This window comes from Xiphophorus couchianus, chromosome 12, assembly GCF_001444195.1.
Source record: "Xiphophorus couchianus chromosome 12, X_couchianus-1.0, whole genome shotgun sequence".
NCBI lineage: Eukaryota > Metazoa > Chordata > Actinopteri > Cyprinodontiformes > Poeciliidae > Xiphophorus > Xiphophorus couchianus.
The window spans coordinates 3,143,309-3,167,985 of record NC_040239.1 but is presented as its reverse complement, the minus strand read 5'-3'; the positions used below and the strand labels follow the sequence as shown (position 1 = coordinate 3,167,985).

At 34.5% G+C, this 24,677-nt stretch overlaps 1 protein-coding gene across 3 annotated transcripts in view; it reads right to left on the bottom strand.

The window, feature by feature from the left end:
- The window catches only part of LOC114154128 (protein unc-13 homolog B-like), a 139,987-nt gene that overhangs the window by 103,545 nt on the left and 11,765 nt on the right, over window positions 1-24,677 (bottom strand). The window contains exons 2-9 of one of the 3 annotated variants that reach the window (XM_028032937.1): window positions 21,671-21,700; window positions 12,821-12,920; window positions 5,981-6,098; window positions 4,670-4,793; window positions 2,331-2,404; window positions 1,432-1,489; window positions 1,036-1,071; window positions 505-718 (exon numbers count right to left, since the gene is read on the bottom strand). In XM_028032937.1, the coding sequence (XP_027888738.1) occupies window positions 505-718; window positions 1,036-1,071; window positions 1,432-1,489; window positions 2,331-2,404; window positions 4,670-4,793; window positions 5,981-6,098; window positions 12,821-12,920; window positions 21,671-21,700 (754 nt within the window). Of the gene's footprint in view, window positions 1-504; window positions 719-1,035; window positions 1,072-1,431; window positions 1,490-2,330; window positions 2,405-4,669; window positions 4,794-5,980; window positions 6,099-12,820; window positions 12,921-14,780; window positions 14,983-21,670; window positions 21,701-24,677 lie in introns of those variants that run through there. The other 2 variants (XM_028032939.1, XM_028032938.1) reach the window with 2 other exon arrangements.

The following is a 24,677-nucleotide window of genomic DNA, read 5'->3' as shown; positions in this document are numbered from 1 at the left end:
ATTGGTGTTTCCATTAAGTGAATTTATTATCTAAATGTCAAACAGTGCAACCTATTGGCAGATTTTCAGATTTTTGCAGAGGTGGATAAATACAAAAGATAAGTTTCACATTTAAGTATCGGCCAATTATTGATCTCCCAAAATTAGGAAAAATTTTGGAAGATCAGCTGACTTATTGGTGCGCAAATATTTTCTTAATCCATTGAATTAGAGAAAAACATCCCAATATAGTCCATGTCTGGGGTTGCTTCTCATCTGAAGACTTACTTACACTTCAGTCAAAAAAATATAAATTTTCAAACAAAACTAATCTCACTTTTGACACTCATCTATGGTAGATCGGGGAATAGTGTAAAAACAAAATAATCTCCACACTTGTGTCACTGCCAAAACATTTAACCAAGTCTTTGTGTATCTTTATATACACAGACATACACAAATGAATGACATTTTTTGCCAGAACGTAATGCTGCTGCATAGGTAGAAAGACATGTCTGTGTTTACCTGTTTGCCCTCGTTTCTCTATTGTCTAGATCGTAACTGTGAACAGAGTCAGACTCCCTACACAGGCTCTGATGCTGGACTCTACGGCCTATGGGATACTGATGGACGGATGAATTTGTCTGGGAAGTGTTGTGGAACCGCGGTGGCCGGTTCCCAGTTTCACTGGGGTAGTCACTGTCTCGGTCGTCCACGGCGCTGTCATGGTCGTCATACGCTGGAGTGGAAACAAAGCAAATACTTTAACGAAGCATTTCCACTCCATTTCTTTCAATTTGCAATCTCACTATGACATGTAATGTGTTTTAAGGATGGAAAGAAGGCATTCAGGCAACAAAAGTATTTGAACAAATGGCTCCCTCTTGTGGTAGCAGGCAGACAACACAAAATGAACGCTGGTGTGACAGACCAAACAATGTGACTCCACACTAGATTTCTTTTGTAGCAAGACAACAAACCATTCTGCAACATGCAAATATGGAGAGAAAAATGAATCACAGGTGGTAAAAAACAGCAAACAACCTCTTTACATACTTTGCTGATCACTCCATCCAAAATAACTCCAACTGCCTGTTGGAATGAAGGAGAGTTTTCAAAGAAGAAAGGTAAACTCTATTACTGAAAAATTAACTCTGTTGTGCATGGAAGTAAACCAAATGTGTTCGACTGGAGGAAATATGTGTCAACATGATGAGATATCTGCTTTCCTGTCAAGAAAGAGGGAAATTAAATTCCTATAATTTTTTTATATGATTATCCTGCCAAATTAGCGCCAATCCATCGGTCATTAATCAATTTTTTTGTTTTAAAATAAAGACAGATACTCATTTATATGTTTGAATTCATCAGTTAACTTCTAAAACATAATAAAAAAGTAAAGACTTATTTCTAACTGCATGCACAAAATAATGATTTTGTTTGTGGACTTACAGCACTGTGACGGCATCGACGCCATTCTTCTTCTCTGGACCTCTCCTGGTAAAGGGTACTGGGAAAAGAAGAAGAAAAAACAACAGGAAAGGTGAAAAAATAAAGAATAAAACGATTTTAAAGTTATTCCTGCATTTGTTCGATGTAGTTACAACCTTTATTTGACACAAGGTGGCAGCAGAGAGCCAAACTAACTTCAACAGAAGAATGAGTTTGATTTTATTTATAAAAGCAAACAAAATGGGACAGAATTAAAAAAAAAAAAAGATCTTGTTTTAATTTGATTAAAATTAGTTTGTATTTCTTCAAGACAAAGACATAAATAATATTTAAAAAGTATAAATGCAGCAGACAAAATCAGACAAGGATGCTTTATGGTAAAAATAATGTCCAAATGAATTAAAGATTAACAAAAAAAAAGAAATCAGACAACAAGGAAAAACTTTAGTTTCACCTAAAGACTGTGTGTACATTACAATGTGAAACAGGGATTGCATTAAAACTGTGTTCATGTTGTAGCTGGGATTTTATTTTAAGACCCTTTGAACTGAGTTTAGATAAAACTTTAAACTTTGGCATTTTAGAAGAAAACATTTTTTTATTTCCTCCACAGTTTAAATTTCTTTATGTGAAAAGCTCTTCACAGAATATAATAATAAAATAAATAAATGATTGAAAAGGTTACATTTTAAATTCTGTTAAAACTTCATCTGATTGTTCAAATGCTTACATATAATACAGCTTGATAAAAGATGCATTATGCTTCATGTTCAACCTTTGAAACATGCAGATTTACTCTTTAATGCATGCATACAAAACTTCAAATAAAAAAAATAAGGTACAGAAACTGGTTTTGGCCTTTTTTCAAATTACTAGCAGTGAACAGTTATTGAACCAACCTCGTCGTGGATCTGCATGGTGTTGATCCGCTCCAGCTTACTGGTCCAGTACTCCGCCTCGTCTTCTGGGATATCTGGTCCGAGGAGATGGAGGAAAGCAACAAAGTTAAGAAGAAAGACCCGCAGGCAGGCATGGGGAGGAGGGATATGTCAAGTGATGAGTGGAGAAACAAAATGAGAAAATACAGCAGATAATCCTGGAAAAATCAGAAGTTAAGTCAGCCCAAGTGGAGAAAGAAATGAAGGACATGGGGGCTGGAGCTCCACCCTGATCTCTGCTCTCTCTCCTCCGTCCTCTGGACTCTCTCAACCAAGCAGCTCAATGTGTTCAAACCTTAAAGTCATGCATTTTTGATGGCTAGTAAATGGGAAATTTTCTTTCCAGGCCTCAGAATCAAATTAACCAGCAGCAGCTCAGAGTTTCCCTAAAGCCAATGCAGGTTTAAAAAAAGAGAAAACAGGAGAATTTATAATGTCCGGCTGTAGTCTCCAACATCAACACGAACAAGATGTAACACATCTTTACACGAACTAAAGATGAACCGATAGATACATTTTCTCTTACTCTTCCCATGTTTCTACTGCAGGCTCTTGTGTTTGGTTTAATGGTCTCAAAACGGCTTTACTCTGAGCGAACGGAAATCCTCTACCTGTTTCAGAAAATGGCTTAACGACACGGTGTCCTGTATCTATCTGGGAAATCTAACCAAGCTAAAACAAGAGGCGTTTGGTCAAATTTAACTTCAGACAGAGAAAAAAAAATTATATTCAATGTATGTAAATATCTGGTTTCAACATGTAAAAGAAGAAAAATAAAACAGGAACAGATCCCAGAGCAGGGAGGGTTTAATTTGGATAGCTGGGGGAAAAAAAGCAGGAAATAAAAATGAGAAGGTTGTGAAAGATTAACAAAGTGTAACCCATCATAAAAACTTAATGCAGCCTAATGGTGGTTCCACATGTTCCACCGTTTAACAGGAGGTGAAAGTGAATAAAACAGAGCAGGGAGCTGTGAGCAGCTAAATGAAGTAAAACAGGAGAAATGAAGGATTTATAGTTACTTTAGCTTAGTAATTATGATAAAGTAAAGACAGAAAATCTTTAATTTATCAGTTTAGTGGTTTGCTGTACAATCCTGGTGATTTCATTACTTCATTTTTGCAAAAATCCTGTTCTCTCTCTCGTTTTACATCACTGAATTTGAACTCAATTTCTCTCTAATGAATGAAAAAGAATTGGATAAATCAAGCAGAACAGTTGCTCCACAATCTTCTTTATTACCAGTTTGAATTAAAAAAAAAACATAACTTAACTTTTTTAAATGTTTTCTGGCACCACTATTGTGCCAAATATCTAAACAACATCCCCTTTTTCTATTGACAAATCACAGTTTTTCTGTTGAGGAGATCACTGGGATGGTTTCAGTGATTTCATCAGGACTTTTTAAGGACTATTGTGATCCATCGGCAGTATTTCATTGTATTTTTAACACTTATGTTTTCTAAAAAGTGTTAAATAAAAGCATCAGTTCAATAAGCAGGCAAGAGGAGTACCGCTTTCTGTCTGTAAAGCTACTAGGGCTGCAACTATTTTAGTAATTGATTATTCTATAGTTTATAGAATAAACTATAGAATATAGGATAATCGCATAATTGGAAAAAAAGAAATGTAATTTAAGCTTATTTTATAAAATATTAGAACTATTTTAAAAGGTAAAAATAAACAATTTCCATTTTTAAACAAGAAAACATTTTATAATCTATTGACAGCATTCCTCTGATGAAAGCTTGATAATTTTATGCATCTGTAACTAAAACAAATAATATTTCCAACATTGATATGTGAATATCTCAGGTCTTTTTGCTTGATTTAACATCAATACAACCTCAATAAAACCTCTTTCTTCTTAGGCTGCTACCCCTGCAACCCGACCCCGGGTAAAGTGGAAGATAGATGGATGGATGGATGGATGGATGGATGGATAAGATGGATGGATGGATGGAAAGTGAAAAACTGATCTGCTGATTACTTTTTGGATTAAACGATTAATAATTGGAGTCTTATTGGAGATTTTTTTTTACAGAATTTGAACCTAAAATTATGCCACTTTGGAAGTTTTGTCTGTAAATGTATTCACAGACAACATGCACATTTATTTTTTTATAGTTTTGGCTTAATTATTGCTCTGCGTGGTCTTTTTTGGCTTTTTATTGAGTGTTTATACTGTAATTAACGATTAATCGATTACTAAGTTAGTTGATGATTATTTGAATAATCATTTAATCACAATTAGTCATAATTAATCGTGATTAATCGTTTCAGCCCGATGTGATACGCACCAAAGGGAAGCTCAAAGCGAGTGTCCAGCAGCACTTGGTGCGGCGTTGGGTTGATGGTGCCGCAGATCTGATCCTCCTTCATCAACACCTCCGAGTCCAAAGCCGTCCAACTTCCTGGTCCCTCCTGAAGAACAGGAAACACTCAGAAAACTGATGGAAACTAGCAAGACATGAAAATACTCATTTGCATTTCTTTAGGTGCGCCTTAAAGCAGCAATCAGGTTCCCATCTGTGAATCAATACAGTTATTGATCCATGTAATGGGTCTCTCTCTCTCTTCCTGCTGATCATCAGTGATGTTAACGTGGTTCCAAACAAGTCAGTGAAAGACTCATTCCTCCCTGTAATTTACTGAATTTATTTATGTTTTCTTCTGAAACCTTCTCTAAAAGTAACAAATACTAGACTCTGTCAGAAATGTCAGTTTTCTGTGTATTTTTAGTTTAAGGTCTCAACTGGAAATAACAGTTAAAAGCGATGTTTGAATTTTACTGTTGACCATAGACCTAAAATGCTATATATTTGTTTATTGAGAAGGAGAATATTATGACATTTTACTTAATGGTTTCGTCAAATTAAAAGGCTTTAATTTGCGTAACTGGAAAGTCTAGTTTGTAATAGTGCAAAGAATAATCTCCACTGTTAAAGGTAACCAAAAGGTAACAAATACCTAAAATAATCATCAAACTGAGGCCAGATTTTCAAAAATCAATAAAAATTCTAATGATAAGAAAAAACTGGTGCAAAAAACATTTTTACTTTCAGAGATTTCTCTGTACAGTAAAAGGATGAAACTAGAACTGAAATGATTAATCAGATTAATGGGTTTTTAATTATATATCATAATTATATATGTATATATTTTTACATATGTCAAATAAGGTGTTTTTTTTATGAAAAACATTTTTTTAAGATAAAAAAAAACAAACATTCATTTTTGGTAGATATGTTTTACCCAATTTACCTCAATTGGCAGTTTTAATTTCAAATATATATATTTTAAAAATCTCCTTTTAATTACCTTTTTTACCCAATTATTAATCAGTTAATCCAAAAACTAATCAACAGATCAGCCCTACACTGCACAAATATTAAATCAAGCAGAAAGGGCTGAAATTGAACATGTTTATGTAAGAAATATTTACTTTGCATTCTTCATTAAAAATGATCAGGCAATCACTAAAGGAATGTTGTGTAAATAAAATCTAATTTATTTGAATGAAAAAATGGGAGAATGTGTCATTTCGTTTATTCGATTAATCGATTAGTTGTCAGAATAATCGGTTAATAGCTGATTGAATAAATCGCTACCTCATCAGACTGATGGATGGTGTCCAGCGGTATCAGTGCTGTACCGATCATAGTGTCCCAGATCAAACCTTTGTTCCACAGCTCCACCACCAGACCAGAGTCCAGATTGCTGATCTCGCTGTGGAAATGATCAAACACAAAACAACATCAATAAAATACAGCAAATACTCTTTACACATGGTCACAACAACAATAAACTCATTTAAAGGAGTCAAGCTGACCCTTTTATCACTACAAACACGGTATAAGCAACCTACCAGTAGTACTTGTGCATTGTATTAAGTGATTTTAGATTTGTTTTGAATTGCATTAATAATTTAGCTCTGTTTTATGTTGCCGAACTGTTTCACCATTATATTCCAACTTCACCAGATCAGATGCTTTTAAAGGTCCCTAAGGCAAAGTGCTGAGGAATACGTCATCAAATATATGTTTTGCTCTTCTTAAAATAATCAAGGAGTAAAAATATTTATTAAGGTGTTCGTTTGCATGAACACCTCAATAACCTTAATGGTTATTGAGGTGTGCCACAAACGTCAAAACCTGCTGCAAACACATGAATAAACAGGAACCCCAAAACACACAAAAAGAAAAAAAATAAAAGAATCAGTAAAACACTGAAAACAAGAAAAATGCTCCAAATAAAAAAGAGCAAAGGAAAAATGTTGCAAAAACAACCGTAATTGCAAACTCTCTGCACAAAACGAAAGTCCTCCAGAACACTAGAGGGAGTATGGAGGTAATAGCAACTACATACATATGCTGTTGTTCTAAAATGTGTAAAAAAAAAAAAAAAAAGTTTAAAACATAAATTCCGTCTTCCTCCAACTTCCTTTTGGACATCCTGTCCTTATTAAGGGTCTGATCTCACAGATTTGCTAGTCTACTCCCCCTAGTGGTCTGGAGGACTTTTGTTTTTGGTATTAGCATTTCATACTTAACATTTTTGTTATTTGCATCGTTTTTATGTAGCACTTATTTATTGTGTTTGTGTTTTGGAGTTTGCATCATTAATATGTTTGCAGCGCTTTTTGCCCTGTCAGTAACCTAACATAACACAAAACAGGACCAATTGCTTTTAACCTGCAAGTTAATTCTCCTTCATATATGAATTTTATATATAAACACATGAAAGGACCGTTTTCAATAACACCTAAACGTAGTTAAGCTCATGTTAAAATCGCAACCAATCAAAAGAAAGCATACATCTGGTCTAAGATGGGATTTATTTTTATTTTTCAGTCCGGCACCAATCTTCTTCCCCCTTAAGGTCACGAGGTTCAAACAATAAGTGCCAAAATGACAACTGTCATTTTCTCTAAAGAGAGACAGAAGCCAACTGTGTCCCCTGCTCATCTGCATATTCATATTCATATCCTCATTCACATTCATGTCGCCTCAGTTTGCCTGTCAATCATCTCCGATGACTCTCAGCAGCTCAGATGATGGAGAGACAGTGGGTGGGAGAAGCTAAGTTGTGCATAACCTTGTTTAAGTTGCCAATTAAGGACATTTTCTGGCCTTATGGGGGACAAAAGTCATAAAATATCTGATGACTCGGTTCATTTGGAGACCAAAGTTGCAATATTTTTTTTACATTTTCAGCTGCTGCGTTTCGATTTCATATTCAGTCAAACTAATTCAAAAACTTGAAACGACCTGGACACCTCTAAAGAAAACAGACCATAACCTCTTTTTTCATAAAATGTTAGCAAAAATGGAGCAGCGTCAGATTTTAGCTTTTGTAGGATTTCTCTTGTCTTAGGGAAAAATACCACAAGCCATTTTTGCCACAAGCGCTAGACTTGGTTGTATTTACCCAGAATGCCTTGGGTTATGGTTCACTTCCTGCTTCTGGAGCGGTCTCCGGTCCGCTTGGTGTTCACATATTCATCCAAATCTGACCACAGTTCACAACAACTGAACCGAGACAGAGGTTTGTAGACGGACCAGAGTTTGCTTGTTTGGTTCACGTCAGCGTTTGATTACGCATTCACACATCCATAAACAAACAAACTGGAGTTTGATTAAAGCGGACTAAACAGGGCTTAAGTCACAATAAGAATTTTGCTGATTAATCTCAGAATTTGTTTAGAAAAAAAACTCGGAATGATATTGAATTTTGGATGACGATAAATTGTTCCAATAATTATTGCAATGAAAAATAATGTTTTTTGAGACCATTTTCAAGTAATATACTGGTAATGGCATATTATGCATGTCGAGTAACTTGCGCAGCAGCAGTTTAAAGTTTCATCATAGTTTTAATAATTATTTTAAAAAACATTACTATATAAAAGGGACATGCTGTACCTTTAATTTTCCAATTTCTCAGCTAAATCTGAATCTTAAATTAGTCAAAAATATGATTTATTAGCAGTTAAAAATGACATTTTGGCCAAGGTGAGCTACTTTAATCTTATATTACATAAGATGACAGTCTGCGTCTGCTGGGTTAAAGGGAGGGAAATGGAAAGAAAGAATACAGTTTTTATTGGTGGCTCAGTTTAATCTATGGGATTATGCAGTTTTATGATTAAAAACATGTCTGGTGTCTATGAATGACGTGCCTGAGTTGTGTCTCTGGTGAAAACAGTCAGAATCAGTGCATTTTTAAACATCCAGAAGGACGCTGTGTGTGTTTGAGCTGAGACTGAGAGCCGACAGACGGGAGATCTGTGAAGTCGGCGGTGAAATACAGATTCAAACATGCTGGGAAAGCTTTGCACAAACACACACAGTTTCAGGATCAGGAACAAGAAAATGGCAATGGTCTTTTTTATGTTATCAGTCTTGTTGAGTTGGTTTGATTTTGACATGAACATCAATATTTCAGCACTTATGTCTGTTTAAACCTTAGAGTCCATACTCACAATACCCAACCCTGCGTCACCGTGTTAACTGACCCCATAGATATTCTTAATTAAATCAATAATATCTACAACAAAATGATTTTCATTCCTCCCAAATGAAAGTGGTTTTAAGAAAGCGGTTGTGCACTCACACAAACTAAAGCTGAAGTCGATAGTCCTCTTTAAGTTGACAGAGTGGAGTTAGATTTATGTATGAGATGGGTTTTTAATGCCCACATGTAAATTTATCAATAAAATAGCCTGTTTTACCCATTTCCTGGAAGATGCTTAACAGTTAAAATGAGATTGATCATTTCATTTTATTTATGGTTTTGTGTGCATGCAGTTGTTTCTGTTTTATTTAATACTTTCAGTGTTTGCTGTTCTTTACGAAGTTAATGTTTTTTGGTTGTTGAGAGAGCAAACTTGTGTTATTATCAATATGTTAATTGACACAATATAATCCCTTATTGTCCCAGTTGATATATTGACAACATATCGTCCAGCAAAATTTGTTATTGTGACAGGCCTGGTCTCATAGATTTCTGCCAAAAACTCAGACATTTTTAGATTAATCTCAGAAATGTTCAATAAATGGAAATGTAAAGTTGGACATTTTTGACATTTTAAACTGAAATTTACAAAAAAAAATTAAGTTCTGAATTTATTCTCAAAATTTCTGTTAGCAAATGTTCAACTCAGAAATTTCAAAGTTTTTTCAAGAAAACTTCTGACAATCTTAAAATGTCTCAGTTTTTTTGGGGGGGGGGGGGCATAATTCTAATCCTTTCGTTTTATAGAACTAATACATCATGGTTATCCGTTCAAATGACCACTTCTAGTAAAGTCAGCTGCATTTTCCCCATCTTCTATTCAATAAATTCCAATTAAAAATTTGAATGCAAACAACATGACGATACACCATGAATTGGATTCATAAAATACATTACATAGCACCCAACTATTTCGTCTTATTTAAACATCCAGACGAAAGAAACCTTGCAGATCAAAATCAGAGAAGCAGAATGAAGAAGGACAGGAGGAGGAGGAAAAGGTTTCCAACAGACAGACGTTAATCTCTCCTGTTGTAATTTGATAAAGTCACTCCTCAAACACTTAATACAGGCTGATGCAGGCAGAAGGACAAAGGTCACAATTTGTTGATACTTGAGCAGACCTTAATTGAAGGAAAGAGTAGGCGATGACCCGAAACAACAGACAAACCGATCAATAATCAGAAGAGCTTCTCCCCAAACAGCTGAATATATCCTAAGTTGTTGTTCAATTAAAATAAAACGCATACATCTGTGATCTTAGACACAAAATCTTACTAAGTACTTTTGGTCTATTTGTAGTGCAAATTTCTTATCATGCTTGAAATGAGACAAAATTAGCTTATAAGTAACTTTTCAGCAAGACATGAGAGCTTGTTAACTAGAGCCAATAATTCCTTAATATTGATAAAAGGTACAAGTAACATTATTTCACTTATAACCAGACATTTTTCCCGTGTTATAAGTGAAAAAATATGTCAATAGAACTAGAACTTTTTCACCAATATTAAGGAATTATTTACTTATTATATATCTTGCTGAAAGGTTACCTGTAAGTTAGTTTGTTTTATATCATGTGTACAAAAATATTTGAAACAAAACTAGACCAAAAATACTTTGTAAGATTTTGACTCATTGATAATAATCAATCAGTCATATCAATGCAAAGTAAAAATGCTAACATTAGCCTAGCATGTCATCTAAATGATCTGCATAGAAAAATCTATTTAACTGGAATCTGTAGCTGTGTACACTCATCAGGTTATTTTTAAAGCTGTTTAGCATCACTTCCTGCTGCCAGGAGAATCACTGAAGCAGTTCGCTGCAGAAATAAAAACACAGAACCGATAACAGCTTTAAAATGAATGAACTGCTGCCTGACGTACTGCACTACACTGCAGGCAGTAGCTAGATTGAGAAATGATTTGGTCATCATCATGCGGCTCTGTGGAGGAAGAAATAATTCAGTCTGCAGCGTCATTGAATTTAATCTAATTCCTTTAAGTCAGTTATAAACCTGAAACTTAAAATTAGTTGTTTTTAGTATGATTTAAAGAATTACTCAAACATCAGCACTAACCCTTTTTTTTTTTGAAATACACATATGTTAATGTCATTGTAGCCCACAGGAAAAGTCAGAATTGTATGATTAAAGAATTATTTTTTTCCCCCCAGTGGTCCTAATCATCTTCTGTACTCTAAACACTGAAATAAGAAAATCTGTGAGCAGAAGAGCAGACGAACAGCTCTCTGTGTCATATTGTAGTCCTGTTGGCACAACGGGCTTGGAGAAAAATTAGCAGCCGGTCTGCTAGTAGCTGTGGCACAATCATTACTGGTACTTATCATCAGATTTTCCAAATTAAAACTGGATTTTTCTACTACTCTTCAGATGCACCATTTTGCTCGTCGAGAGACCACAAAACTTCATTTTGCCATCAGTGTTTCTCTGCACAGCTGCCAAATGTGCCAAAAAGATGCAGGACGAGTTAAAAAAACAAATTATGGGATGCCATTCAAACCACCCAGCGAGGATGTTTTGTCCATCAGACAATACTTCCACACATAAATTGCTGATTTTCTCCTCACACATTGATTCAAACACCACCACTTACAACAGAACAGGAAGCGTAAAAACAACCCAGCAGATTTCTAAATCAGGTGCATCTTTACTTCTATTCCCTCTGGAATCAGGATGGGCTGGACAATTCATTAGATTTCTAACTGGCTCATCCACTTATCTGGCAGGTAATTTCACTTTCCATCCATCCAACCTCCTTCTGCCCAAATTCCCATTTAGGAGGCCGTGTCAGCCGGCCAGACCGGAGTCCCACAGGCCGCTGCTGTGCACCACTTTCAATGCCACAGAGGCCCATTAAGACCAGATAACAAGTCAGCTTGCAATGGCTACCTGGCCTGCATTCATCTGCAGGCTGCCACAGCATCTGAGGCACCAATTTCTCTCTGCATTTGTCTTAATACATCCCAGGGGTTTGGCAGCGAACACGCCGTTACCACCGCTATGCCGCTAGTGACAACACTTTGCAAAAAAACGCCGGAAAAATAAAGCAAAGGGACGATCCAAACTAAAATAAATGAATTTAGGTTTTAAATAGGGCTGAAATGACTAATTGGATTAACTGGTTTCTTTTTAAATAATAGTCAAATAATTTAATAATCGATTAACCATTAATTGGAGAACACAGAAAACACATATTCAAACCAAAACTATACAAAATATATTTACACTTTGAATTCAAGATAAAAACACCTTTGTCTGTAAATATGTCACATGAAATAAATGTCCCCATAAAATAAAACAAAAATAATTGTATTTATTTCAAGAATCTTTTATTTCAAGATTTATTTATTACATTTTTTTATTCATCTAATAACTTTGTTTTATTTTGTGACACTTTAATTTTGTTATGCTACTTTATGCATTCCATGGACGTTTATCTTTTTAACTCCATTTTTATTAGCAATGGAAATAATAAAAGCAGAATAAACATTTTACTGCATGAAATAAATGTCCCCATGAAACAAAACAAAATATTTTTAATATATATATTTTTAAATTTTTTTCAAGGTTGATTGATTTATTTCAAGATTTATAAAAAAATTGATTGCAAGATTTATTTTTTTATTTCAATATTTACTTATTTCATTGTTTATTCATTTGATAACTGTTTTATTTTGTGACACTTTGATCTTGTAAAACTACTTTATGCATTTCATGGGCTTTTATATTTTAACTGTTTTTCTTTCATGGCTGAATACAAAAGTCTTCTGTTTCTCATTTCTGCACTCCTTCATGTTGGTCTGTCACATGAAATCCAATTGAAAACCACAGATGTTTGTGGTTATAATGTGACAAAGAGCGGAAAGGTTCAAGGGGTTTCAATACTTTTGTAAATATAAAGTATTTTACTTACAACATGAAGTCCTGCTCCCAGCATGGCCGATCTCCACGGACTGTGATGGTTGTACTCTTCACATTCTGGACCTTTAAGGTGACGTAGGCGTTGAATTTGTCTGAAAAAACAGAGAAAATGGAAAATTAGAAACTCAAATATTTGTTAAGATACTGTTTGGGGGTCAGACATAAAAGCTACGCGAAAAGCTAAATGTTATTTTAAATTTTTGATATCTTTAATTCCAGGACATATTCAGAAAATCCCAGATAAAAATGAAGGAGAGTTTCTCCTTGTATGTACTACAGCTGGGGTATTATTGATGTGATGAAATTATGTAAAACATTTTATTTTGTTACACAATAAAATAAAGGGGCAAAACACTCTTCAGATCAAATCCATTTCCAATATTAGCTGTTACTGTTTCCTGGTTCAAGTATTTTTCACGTCTGAATAAAAATAAAAGAAGAAAACAGGATGGAAATATATTAAATATTTAGATTTGTCCCATGTTGTAAATCCATTCATCCATCTATTTATAAATCTGTCCACCCAAACGTTTACATGTGTATCCATCCACTAATTCATCTCTCCACCATCCATTAATTTATCCATCTTTCCATCTACTTATCCATCCACCCATCCATCAATCTACTTATCCTTTAATTTATCCATCCATTCATCCAGTTATCCATCCATTCGCGCATCCTTTCATCTATCTATTCATCAATCTACTTATTCTTTAATTTGTTCATCCATCCATCTGATTATCCATCCATCCATCCATCCATTCCTTGCTGTCTGTGCATTTTGCTGATTCCATAAGAATCGGTTAAACACATAATAACAAGTATATTCACAGTGAAAGCTTGTATTGATGCTTTAAAAAATATCCATCCATCCATTTTCTAACCCCCTTGTCCCTTAGTGGGATCAGCAGGGGTGCTGGTCCATCTCCAGCTAACGTTCCGGGCGAGATGCGGGGTCACCCTGGACAGGTCGCCAGTCTGTCACAGGGCAACACAGAGACACACAGGACAAACAGCCACACACACACACACACACTCACACCTAGGGAGAATTTGGAGAGATCAATTAACCCGACAGTCATGTTTTTGGACTGTGGGCGGAAGCCAGAACTTTAAAAAAATATTTAAAATAAATTAATCAAACGGCCAAACCTCTGATTACAAACTGCTGTTGAAAAAAATGGTCTGAAGAAAAAGCAGAGCATGATTGTGCCTTAACTTTCCCTCTAACATCAAATGCATTTGTTTCTCTCAGAGCTGCCTGTTAATGCATGTCTGCAGCGACAGCTTCTTTCAGAGAGTGAATCTACAGAGGCTGAGGCACGAAGAAAACAACATAAAAGGATCTGAAACAGAAACAGGCTAAAAATCATTGCAAAAATGAATCCTTAAAGGATCTGCTAGTATAGATGATTCAGATGTTGTTATTCTGTGTTGTTTTGGTAAGGTTCCAGGTGGTTTATACAGAATGAAAAAAAAAATCAATGCAAGAACTGGCAACTTCCTACCGCATCAGCTGTTATTACGGATACAAGTTATCGATTGATGAAAGTTGAGTCATCTTAATTCTTATCGATCAACTAACAATTATTTGAGAAGCGGCCCTGAATGAATTTGGCCATCCATCTTTCCATTACATGAAGTGCTACATTTTCAGAATATGCTGAAGTAAGAAAATAAATAATAAAAACATAGAATTTTGTGTTAAATACTGACTGAATAAACAGAAAAGTTTAGTTTTCTCACGTCACGTTAAAAAGTTAGACTTATAAGACAGGAGCTTCTTGGGTTGTTGAATAGAAGAAAAGGTGGAAAATCTTTTCTTATGTTCAAGAGAAGTGAAATATTTCCCATGAACAGAAACATTTTCATGCATAAGTTCAATCTGTGGTTGATTTTGAATGAATATTAATTTTAACTCCTCTGCGCTATCTCAACCGCTTTATCCTCACCTTCGTAGCAAATCAGTCTTTTTTTTGTTGAGATGTTGACACTGCTCCGCCATGAAGCATCTCGGCTGACTCAGCGCGATTAATGTAAAAACTTAAGCAGTTTATCGAGTGTTTAAACAGAACCGCTTCAAGCGTATTTATCATCCCACACCGGACTCTAATTGGACCGTTTTCTTTCCCCGTCTGAAGTGGCGCCGCCGCCATTTTGGTTCTGTAACGGTTCCACTTCAGGATGAACAGCGGCGCCCTCTGTTGGATGGCGGCCAAACTACAACACTCACATGAGGTCAAAATGGCCGTTATTAGTTATTCAGTTAAGTTAATTAGTTAAGAGGTGGGCAGAGAACACAAAAACGGTACTCAAGTAAGAGTAGCACTACTTCAACAAATTTGTACTCAAGTAAAAGTAAAAAGTAGCCATCCAAAAAATTATTAAAGAGTAAAAAATATTTGGTAAATAGTCTGTTCAAGTACTGAATAACTAATCAAATGATCAATTATTAAGTATTTAAAAATTACACAGTTGGACAGAACAAAATGTAAAGTTAAGTGGAAATTTTGGTATTTTAAAGACCAAGTAACAAAAAATAACAAAATCGGACAAAAGACAGTTTTCCAAAATCAGTTTTTGTCAATAAAAAAAACTAATGAAACTTTATCAAAAACTGAAGATGTGTGTCTGTGTCTGGTGAATTTTTGGCTAAAACGTGTTTGTTTTTCATTCAGTGGGTAGAAAATCCAGAAATTTTACTCAAGTAAGAGTAGGAATACTTCATAATAAAATTACTTAAGTAAAAGTAAAAAGAACAGTGTAGTAAAAATACTCTTAAAAGTTTTTTTTCAAAGAAACTCAAGCAAATGTAACTAATTACATTTACTTGATGCTTTGAACAATTGTAATTTAATCTAATTAACCGAGCTGTTATCCTAATAAAGTTATGACAGAAAATGAAAGCTGATTTTTAGTTTACCAAACCTATAAATCATCAAGTCTCCACTTGTTCTGTTGTATTGGTCTCCCATAGGCTTTCTGCACCATAGAATTACTTTTCTTTCTGTTCCTGAGCGAGTTAATCTGAAATAATCCATCATTCACTTTACAGAGTCTCCATGTCTGTGATTCTTGGGACCGACAGGCTGCAGACAGCTCCATTAACTGACTGCTAGCACAAGTGCGAAAAACATACAGGGTCATGACTGTAAGCAAAAATAACCCAACGAGAAACAAAAACACAGCGGAGGGAGCATTAACAATCCAGCATCTGTTGTCTGTGACCCTGCAAAGGTTGTTAAAGTCACAATCAGAACGACGCAAACGTCCATTAACGTTCTTGTGCAAAACCCGCAGAAACACGTCAGAAGCAGACGAGCTTGGGGAGAAGATATCCCAGCATGCAGCAGGGCCTTCTTGGGAGAGCATCCGGCATCATTTATAATTAACCGGCAATGACTTATGAAAATTAATAAGTTATATTCAGTTACGCATGGACGTGCGCGGCGCGGCTGGACCAGATGACATTTACTGGGCTGTCTACAATAATGAATACTCTATTATGGGCACCGAGGGAGATTGGAGAGGTTTTGGAGATGGAGAAGAGATAAAAACATCCAAATCTGTTTATTGTTCACCAGCAGAAGGACAAGATGTTCCCTGTTTCATTACAATTCCTATTTAGTTGTGTCTAATTAATATTTACACACTGAAATTAAAGTAAGTGGAATCTCACAGGAGCTGTCACATATGAGGAATCCAAAGATAACTCCAAATTATTTGGAGAAAATTCAAAAATAATTTTGATTTTTTAAAATATTCTAAAGAAAATGCAGCTTGGGACGTAGAAATACCATGACTCAATGCTACTTGACACCCTGTACATGATTTCCACAAGTCTGAACTGGATCAGCGCCATCTTGGTAGGCAAGTGGAGCACAAAGCAAAGATAAACCATGGCTTCCAAACCAACAAAAATAAAGTATACTGACACTCTTGACCAATATGCAAGAAAAATGTATATCAACAAAATGGCTTCTGTAGGATTGACCCATATGAGACAGAGAAGTAAGACGTGTCAGACATTAAGCTGCCTCCGATCTGATACATACAATCAGTGTTTAAACAAATTTATAAAAGACATATAAACTCTTTGTATGAATAACAAGCTCCTGATAGAGTAAGTATTTGTAGTAACTTACACGTAGGCTGTCTTTGTTAGCTAGCAGATAAAAACTACATTAGCTAAGTTAATTTTACTAGTACAGCAGTAAATATCAGTAAATATCACTGATATTTATCTTAGTATTGCACAGAAGTGAGTAGAGTACTCCAAAGTTGTGATCAGGTAGTAGTTGTAATGTACTTAAGTTGTTTATAAGTTAGAATAGGAATGAAGTGAGAACTAGTTCTAAGATTGTGGCTCGTTAATGGTTGTCATAGCAACTCCATAGCAACTGCCTTGTCAGTTAGTTACAAACACCTACCAAGATGGCTGTCAGCTACAAAGTTCCCAAAAGTGTGATGTCACAAGAACTATTTATCGGCTGGCGTTACAAAGCAGCCAATCCAGGAGCAGTATTCACTTTCCTTGGAACTGATTGGCTAAACCCACGAGACTGGAGACAAGGAAGACCGTGGATGTTAGCTTTAGGGCATCTGAAGTATTTGTGGATTTCAACAATTTGCAGACTGTTGTGGTAAAATTAAACCTTCTAAATACAGGGATTTCATAGAGGTGGACATTTATCGTACCATTTCTCACTTATCATAAAAAAATTTCCTATGAATAAAATTTTGGATTTATCGTATTCATGATAAATTGAAGTTCTTGATGGTAAATAAAAAAAACAAAACTGACAGTATTATTGAAAATGTGATTTTTGCTATTTTCTTCACTGTTTGTTCCACGAAAGCGTCAATAAATATCAGTAAATTCAAAAATATGATTAAATGCAGCTACTGTGTTCAGTTTAGTAATATAAATTACTATTATTTTTTTAAGTATGTGGCATTCTGAAGAAACCTATTTCAAATGGTAATATTTTTCAAGAACAATATTTGTGTGTTGGGGGTTTAAATGCTGTACCATTAAGTCACAGCTATACAGTCAAAGAAGCAATAAATAGTTGTTTTTTTATCACAATTTGTGCAAAAATACAGCGGGATTGGTTAAAATAAACTTTAAACAAATAAAGGTTTTGCAACTGTGTACTTAATTCTGCATAACAATGTAAAAACAACTTGAATTTTATTTATTTTTCCATTTATATCTGTTCAAATACGTGAATTTTTTTCTTACAGTAAAGTGCAATACAACTTTTCTAGTAATTACAGGAAAATGGATCTCCAAAATGGCCACACAGTTCCTGGATGAAGTAAACTGACTCAGAAGAAATTGCTAAAAGACATTCAGCACAACAGTTCAGGCTGTGTCAGCGAAGGCCGCCTCATTACTCCAACACTATCCCTTCATTAAAGCCTTAGAGACTCCTCTGCATTCATTATTCTGCAGGTATAACTAGGACATGACAGGAAATGTGACAGATTTTGCCTACAATTCGCTGCTCAAAATAAATTATATAACAATATGTAGTGCAGATATTTAAGATTTATTTTATTAGCTTAAAAGAAATCCCTAACAAATCCAATCTATTGTCACCTTACACTTGATCTCAAAAGGGAAAACTTCAAGTCTGTGAGGATTGTATGGAAACTTTTCAGTGAAACTTTAACCAGTATTTTAGAACATCAACAAAGATAGTTTCTTGAAGATCTATTCCAAATACAGCTGGATTCATAGTGAGATTAAAGGTGTTCTTATACCTCATATTCTGGTAGATTTCGTTTGATTGAGGATCAAAAGTGCAACATTTGTTACATTTTCTGCTGCTGCAGTTCTCTTTCACACCGCACTGAATGAAATGAGCCAAACCTTTTGAAAAACCTGCTCCCCTCCTCACCTGTGGGGGCACTGCACTAAGAAACACTGAAGGAAACCACACAAAAACCTCTGAAGAAGACACCATGTGCAACTTCCTTCTTCACCAAATGTAATGACAATAATAAGTCGTCGTAGAACCTAGGCCTGTTACAATATTGAATTTTGGATAATAATGAATTGTCCCAATATTGCAATAAATGATCATGTTGACCATTTTCATGCTATATATTGACAATGGCAAAATAATGCAACTTTGCCCTCTTAAAGACCAATAAACTTTAATTTAACTGAAAGATATTCTAAATATTCAAAGTAAAACCCAACAAAAAACAATAAATAAAACAGAAATAAGAACCACACACAATAGAAATCTTAAATTAAATGAATTATGAAGCCTCTGTAAACAAAATTGCTCTATCTTTAAACTTTAATGAGTCTTTTTGCCCTTTCTGCTCACTTTTATTCACTATTTTGTGATGATTTATCACATTAAATACCTAGTAAAATACATAGTCTTGTCACTGTAACCCAAAAGTGGAGGTAATACTTTAAAATCTGGATAATAAAGTGACATATAAACCAATCGGGTTTCGGAAATGTCCAGGGACAGCAGCCAGTTCCCTCTGGAAATAAATCCATCGCTTCTTACTATTAAGCATAAATCAGAGCATGTTTCCAAACTGGGGCATTAGAGTGGGACAAAACCGGCAAATTTTTCCTTGACCTAAAACAAATAACTGTGTCACCTGACAGAGTGGCATCCTGGGTAAAACATTTATCAGTCACATCGCCGGACATCGCAGCCCCAAGGAAAAACAGATCCTGTAAATAGGTCAAGTTTTCAGAAAACTGAAGTTTCCCCATTATGTCTGGATAGCTGTCGATTTATAAAAACTAAGGCTGACTTAAAAACACTCAGGTGTTTCATCTAGCTCAGTCAGTTTTGTATTTGATGACCCTTGACCCCACTCAGATGCAGCTCATTATCCTCACTCTGAAAGAGTGAATCACGGTGCAAGATGGCCAACATGGAAAAGTGTAAAAATAAGTTTCTTGTTCCAGTTGCTGTAAAAGCAAACACCAAATTATTTTAGTTTATACAAAATAATGGTTTCTGCACGAACTTCTGCATTTTGACTCATTCAAGTCCACTTTTCAGCAGCTGCATTTTTATTACAAATATGTGCAAAATGTTGTCTTTTTTCTGCTAATATCAAAAAATCACAATTTTGCAATTGTAGTTTTGCCATTACATAAAAAACACAATTAAAATCACTTAAAAATAAGTCAACTTTTCAGCATCAGTATCTGAGTTTCCATTACAAATGTGCAAAAAACGTTGTCTATTTTCCACTAATGGGAACCCCCCCCGCCCCCCCACACTCAATTAAATGTGAAACACAATTAAAATTCACATGTGAATAAGTTTGCTCATGCAATAAGTCATTAAAAAATAATCTGTGCCATCATCCCCCAACCACTTCCTGTCGTCATCTGCTTTGTAGTTTCTGCCAGTAGTAACATCCTGTTGTTGATCATGTCACTTGTTTGATCTGAAAAAATTTTCCTTTCCAGTTCTGCAAAATAAAGCAATTTCAATATTACCTCATCCTAGTGCAAAAACATATCGAAAACAAGTTTTTATTAAATTGCTGTTAAGCTAATTTATTTTCAAAATGTCAAATTGGATGCAGTTTTTCCATTAAATAATAAAGATATGACACAAATTCCTTTGATCCACCATAAAATGTCCTTATTTTCTCTCCTTAAAACTGCTCCTCTCTGTGCTGTGAGTTTGTCAGAGTCTCCTAAAGAACTTGAAAGATTTTTCTCTATAAATGAATGGCACATTGTCATCTCAGGCTAGCAGGTGGCCCTTTGTCTGTGATGATCTATTGATTTTCCTTCCCTCCTCCTCCAGCTTGATTTCTTATTCTCCCACTCATTCCCATTGTTCTCCCCTCATCACAGCCTGCAGAGAACTGGAAGAGACAAACAGCTGCAGCCTAAAGAGACGTTTAAGACAAAAAGTGGCTGGAAAGAGGGGATCATTCTTACATCACTTCTTAAAGCAGTTTGAATAAGCTTCATGCTTCTTACATGGCTTACAGTAATAGTAAAAATGGACTTCATTGGAAGAAAAGCAGATTGCATAACATGAGTAACACTTTGGTTGGTTGGAAGTCCAACTGCGACACAGCTGGACTTCGATTTCTCGTTGAAAGCGAGGTCTAAAATATATATAATGCAATAAGTGTTTAGACATTATATTATTGAATCACAAAAGGTCACAGTTTGTGCCATAATAGCATGTTTGCTGAACGTCAACACAGCGCAAAACTAAAACATAATCTTAGGTATATTTCTAAAGGTAGTTTTGTTTTGTCACTAGCAAATTTTGCTGAAAGATACATTCTCCCAGTAATTATTGTGATCTGTTGTTTTGAGAACTTTTTCAAGTAATGTGCAATTTTGTAGCAATCACTTAAGACTGGAACTGGAAGATTTTTTAAATATTCAAAATAAAACAAAACAACCAAAACCAATAAATAAAACGGAAATAAAAACCAGACACGACAGAAATATAATTGATTATGAAGTCTCTGCAAACAGAATTTCCCCAAATCTTAAGATGTACAGCATTTTATTGTGCCAAAAACTGTCTGAAATCCCATTATTCATTGGATTGTCTTTATAGCACAGTTCTTCTTCTTCCACTGTATCATGTCATTAGATAAATATAGACCAAAACCTTTGAAGAGTGTTTCTGAAAATGTCTCAACTCTATGAATTAAGGCAGTTTTGTTTGAAAAACAAGATTTACCAAATAAAATAGCCTGTGAATGTACAGTATGTATTTAATGTCCAATCCTGCGGTAGTTTGAGTTTTTCCTGTGAAGGTAATGTGTTTATTCATACATGTGAATAAAGGAGAACATTTGAATGGGTTCTTACCTGGCGGCCCATGAAGTTTGGCTTTCTTTACTGAAAAAAGGAGGAGAAACATTGAGTTAGTCAACGTGTGAAAAAGAAAACATACTTTTTTGACAGTTTTAAGCATTTCTAATCACAAGAAATATTTATCTTTGCAACATTTAACATTTTAACTTGTAAAAATGTAATCATGAATATCTTTCAACTTTTATGTAGTCTAATAAAATCCAACAGAATTTCTTTTGATAAATGTTGCCTCACTAAATGTTCATCAATTCTCCTGTGGCAGCAGGAAATTTATTTATTTAATAAAGAAAATTAAAGGGACTGGAGTAAATATTGTCCCAGTCAGTCTACTATAGAGTTAAAAATAATATAAATAAATATTACCAATAATATCAGTCAAGCTATACAGCCATCTTTTTTGCTAATCTAACACTTAAGCTAATACGGTTAGCGCTAACATTTGACAGTTAGCTGTTTTCGTTGTTGTCATTTCCTCTATTTTTCATTCAATTAAAGTTAATATTTAGGTTCCACTAGTTTAGTTACAATAACATTTCATTATTGTTTGCTTTTATGGTAAACCTCAAAGTGAAAAATACATATAAATAAAATGTATGTTGCATAGCATCAAAATGGCAACTTTGACGCAATTTTAGCAATTACGTTAGCTGCTCCACAATGTCAAAAATAGTTCACAAAAATCTAATTCCTATAATCATCTTCCATAAAGTCAACAAAAAGATGAAAAAATAATACATTTTAAAGTTTTCTCTATTACTAGAAGAGAAACACAATGAGAAATTGAGACATTGATAAATTGTTCTTACAGACAAAAGGAGCTGATTAAAAACTAATCAAGATTAATCATGGCACAAGATAAAACAAGACTTTAAATAGAGTGCATTGCATTATTTCACCTGAAAATATAGAAAATAAACTATATGTGACCAAATTGATAGATTGCTACGAAGCAAAGACAAACAATTGATCTTAATGCTAATCATCAAAACACTTCAATCAAATTCAGCAATCAGAGAACTTTTCAGACAAAAGACCTGCAGCTTTCCATTTAGATTATGCAAAATACATTACAATATTCTTCTTGTGCAAGCTACTGATTACGTCTTAAAATATTTGAGCAAGACGGATAGAAAGATAAATAATTACTACGTCACTCACACACATTGAACATTGACTTATGCCTTAATTTGAAATTTACACCCAAATGTTGCAGCTGAGAGACATGTTAGAGTTACAGACCTTTTGAAACAATGTGTCTCTGGCCACAATAAGAGCCTCTTAACTGGAAAAAAAACCTTATGGATCATCCAAACCTTACAACAAATGTATAACATAAGACGATTCTCGTACATAGAATACACCCTAAATTAGCTGATAATGTCTCCTAAACACAGCAAATTGCCTTGAGGTTATAAATTCACAGACATATTGGTGTTAATGTCTTGCAATCTACAAACTAGAATAAATAAAGTAAAAAACAAAAGTTAAATAAATGTACACAAAAATGGGTAAAATAAAACAATGTTTACCTTTTAGTATATACAATTTTCTTAACAAAAGTGTCAGAAACACATTAATGTTGGGTCTGTTACAGCTAAACGAAAAACAGGGGATCTGCTAACAGAGATAAAGCTAGTTGAGTTAATGGTTTTACAAGTTTCTGGTCATTCAAGTTTAAGAAGGCTGGTGGAATCAACTAACTCACCCATTTGGTTACCTAGCAACTCATTCATTGTTTGGTTACCTAGCAACACCCTGTGGAGTAACTTGCAGGAGTTTAAGGTTCCGCCACTGTTAAAAGTTGTTTAACAGCTTCAAATTAAACAATAATATGGAGTGAAAACTGTGGCAGTATTTCAGATATTCAAAACAAAACAAAAAACAACAACTGGTCAATATTTATTGATTGATATGCTTATTTCGTGATACGTTTTTCAGCCGTATCATCCAGCCCTATAAATCTGCTCAATAAAATAAAATAAAATGCTGAGAGCTCAGCAGGTAGACTGCTATCAGGTCATGTCTCTCGGCACAAAGCGCCTTGTGTGTCACTAGTGCCAGGTCCTGCAAAGCGTCACTGAAAACCTGATGGCGACCTGATTGGTGCCATGCCAACAGCGCTCAGCCAAAACCTGAAGGCTGGGCTTTCACCAAGCAAGCGAGAAAGAGCATTCACAGAGTCCAATCTACTAGATCTGTATCTGCATTCTTATTTAAAACACACAAAAAATTTGTATTTGTCATCTGTTACTAACCCTGAATAAATTAACATAAAGTACAATGTGTTACTGCAAGTTAATTAAAGGATAAATCGTAAACATCGCAAATATTAACTGTTGAAATGTTAAAGTCTTCACCATGCAGCTACTGACATGTGGGAAGTGTTAAAGGTAATGAAATTCCCAACAGAAAATAAATAACATGTAATAAAAATGAAAATAATAATTCTAATAATATATGTTTAATAATTTTTTAGCTTATTGTTTCACTCTATTTGACAGTTGAATAATTTTTAGTTATTATAATTGTAATAATAGTAATAAATCAACATTTTTTTGTGCTTTTTTGGACGTGCAATAAATATGACTAATAAATCAATAACAATATACACATATAAACATATACATACATATGTTATTATTATTATTTATTTAATTCTTTTGTAAAGCGTCTGAGTGTCGAAAAAAGTGCAAAAGATTTATGTATTAATATTATTTAAAATTATACAGCTGTTGAATAAACAATGGAAAAACAAGCTGTAAAATATCAAAACAAATAATAAAAATGAAAATAATTTTGTAATAAATTGAGAAGAGTTTTGACTCTTTTGAACTCCATAGGTCTATCTCCTTGTTCATTTTTTTTTTTTGCAGTTTTATGACATCAGAAACATTTCTCCTTGAACTCATCCATGTCTTTTTGCACAGTACTCCTGCTCCAAAACCCAATCAGCTTTCCTGCAAATGAAATGTGTCACAGCGAATCCAAAATAACCCGACGG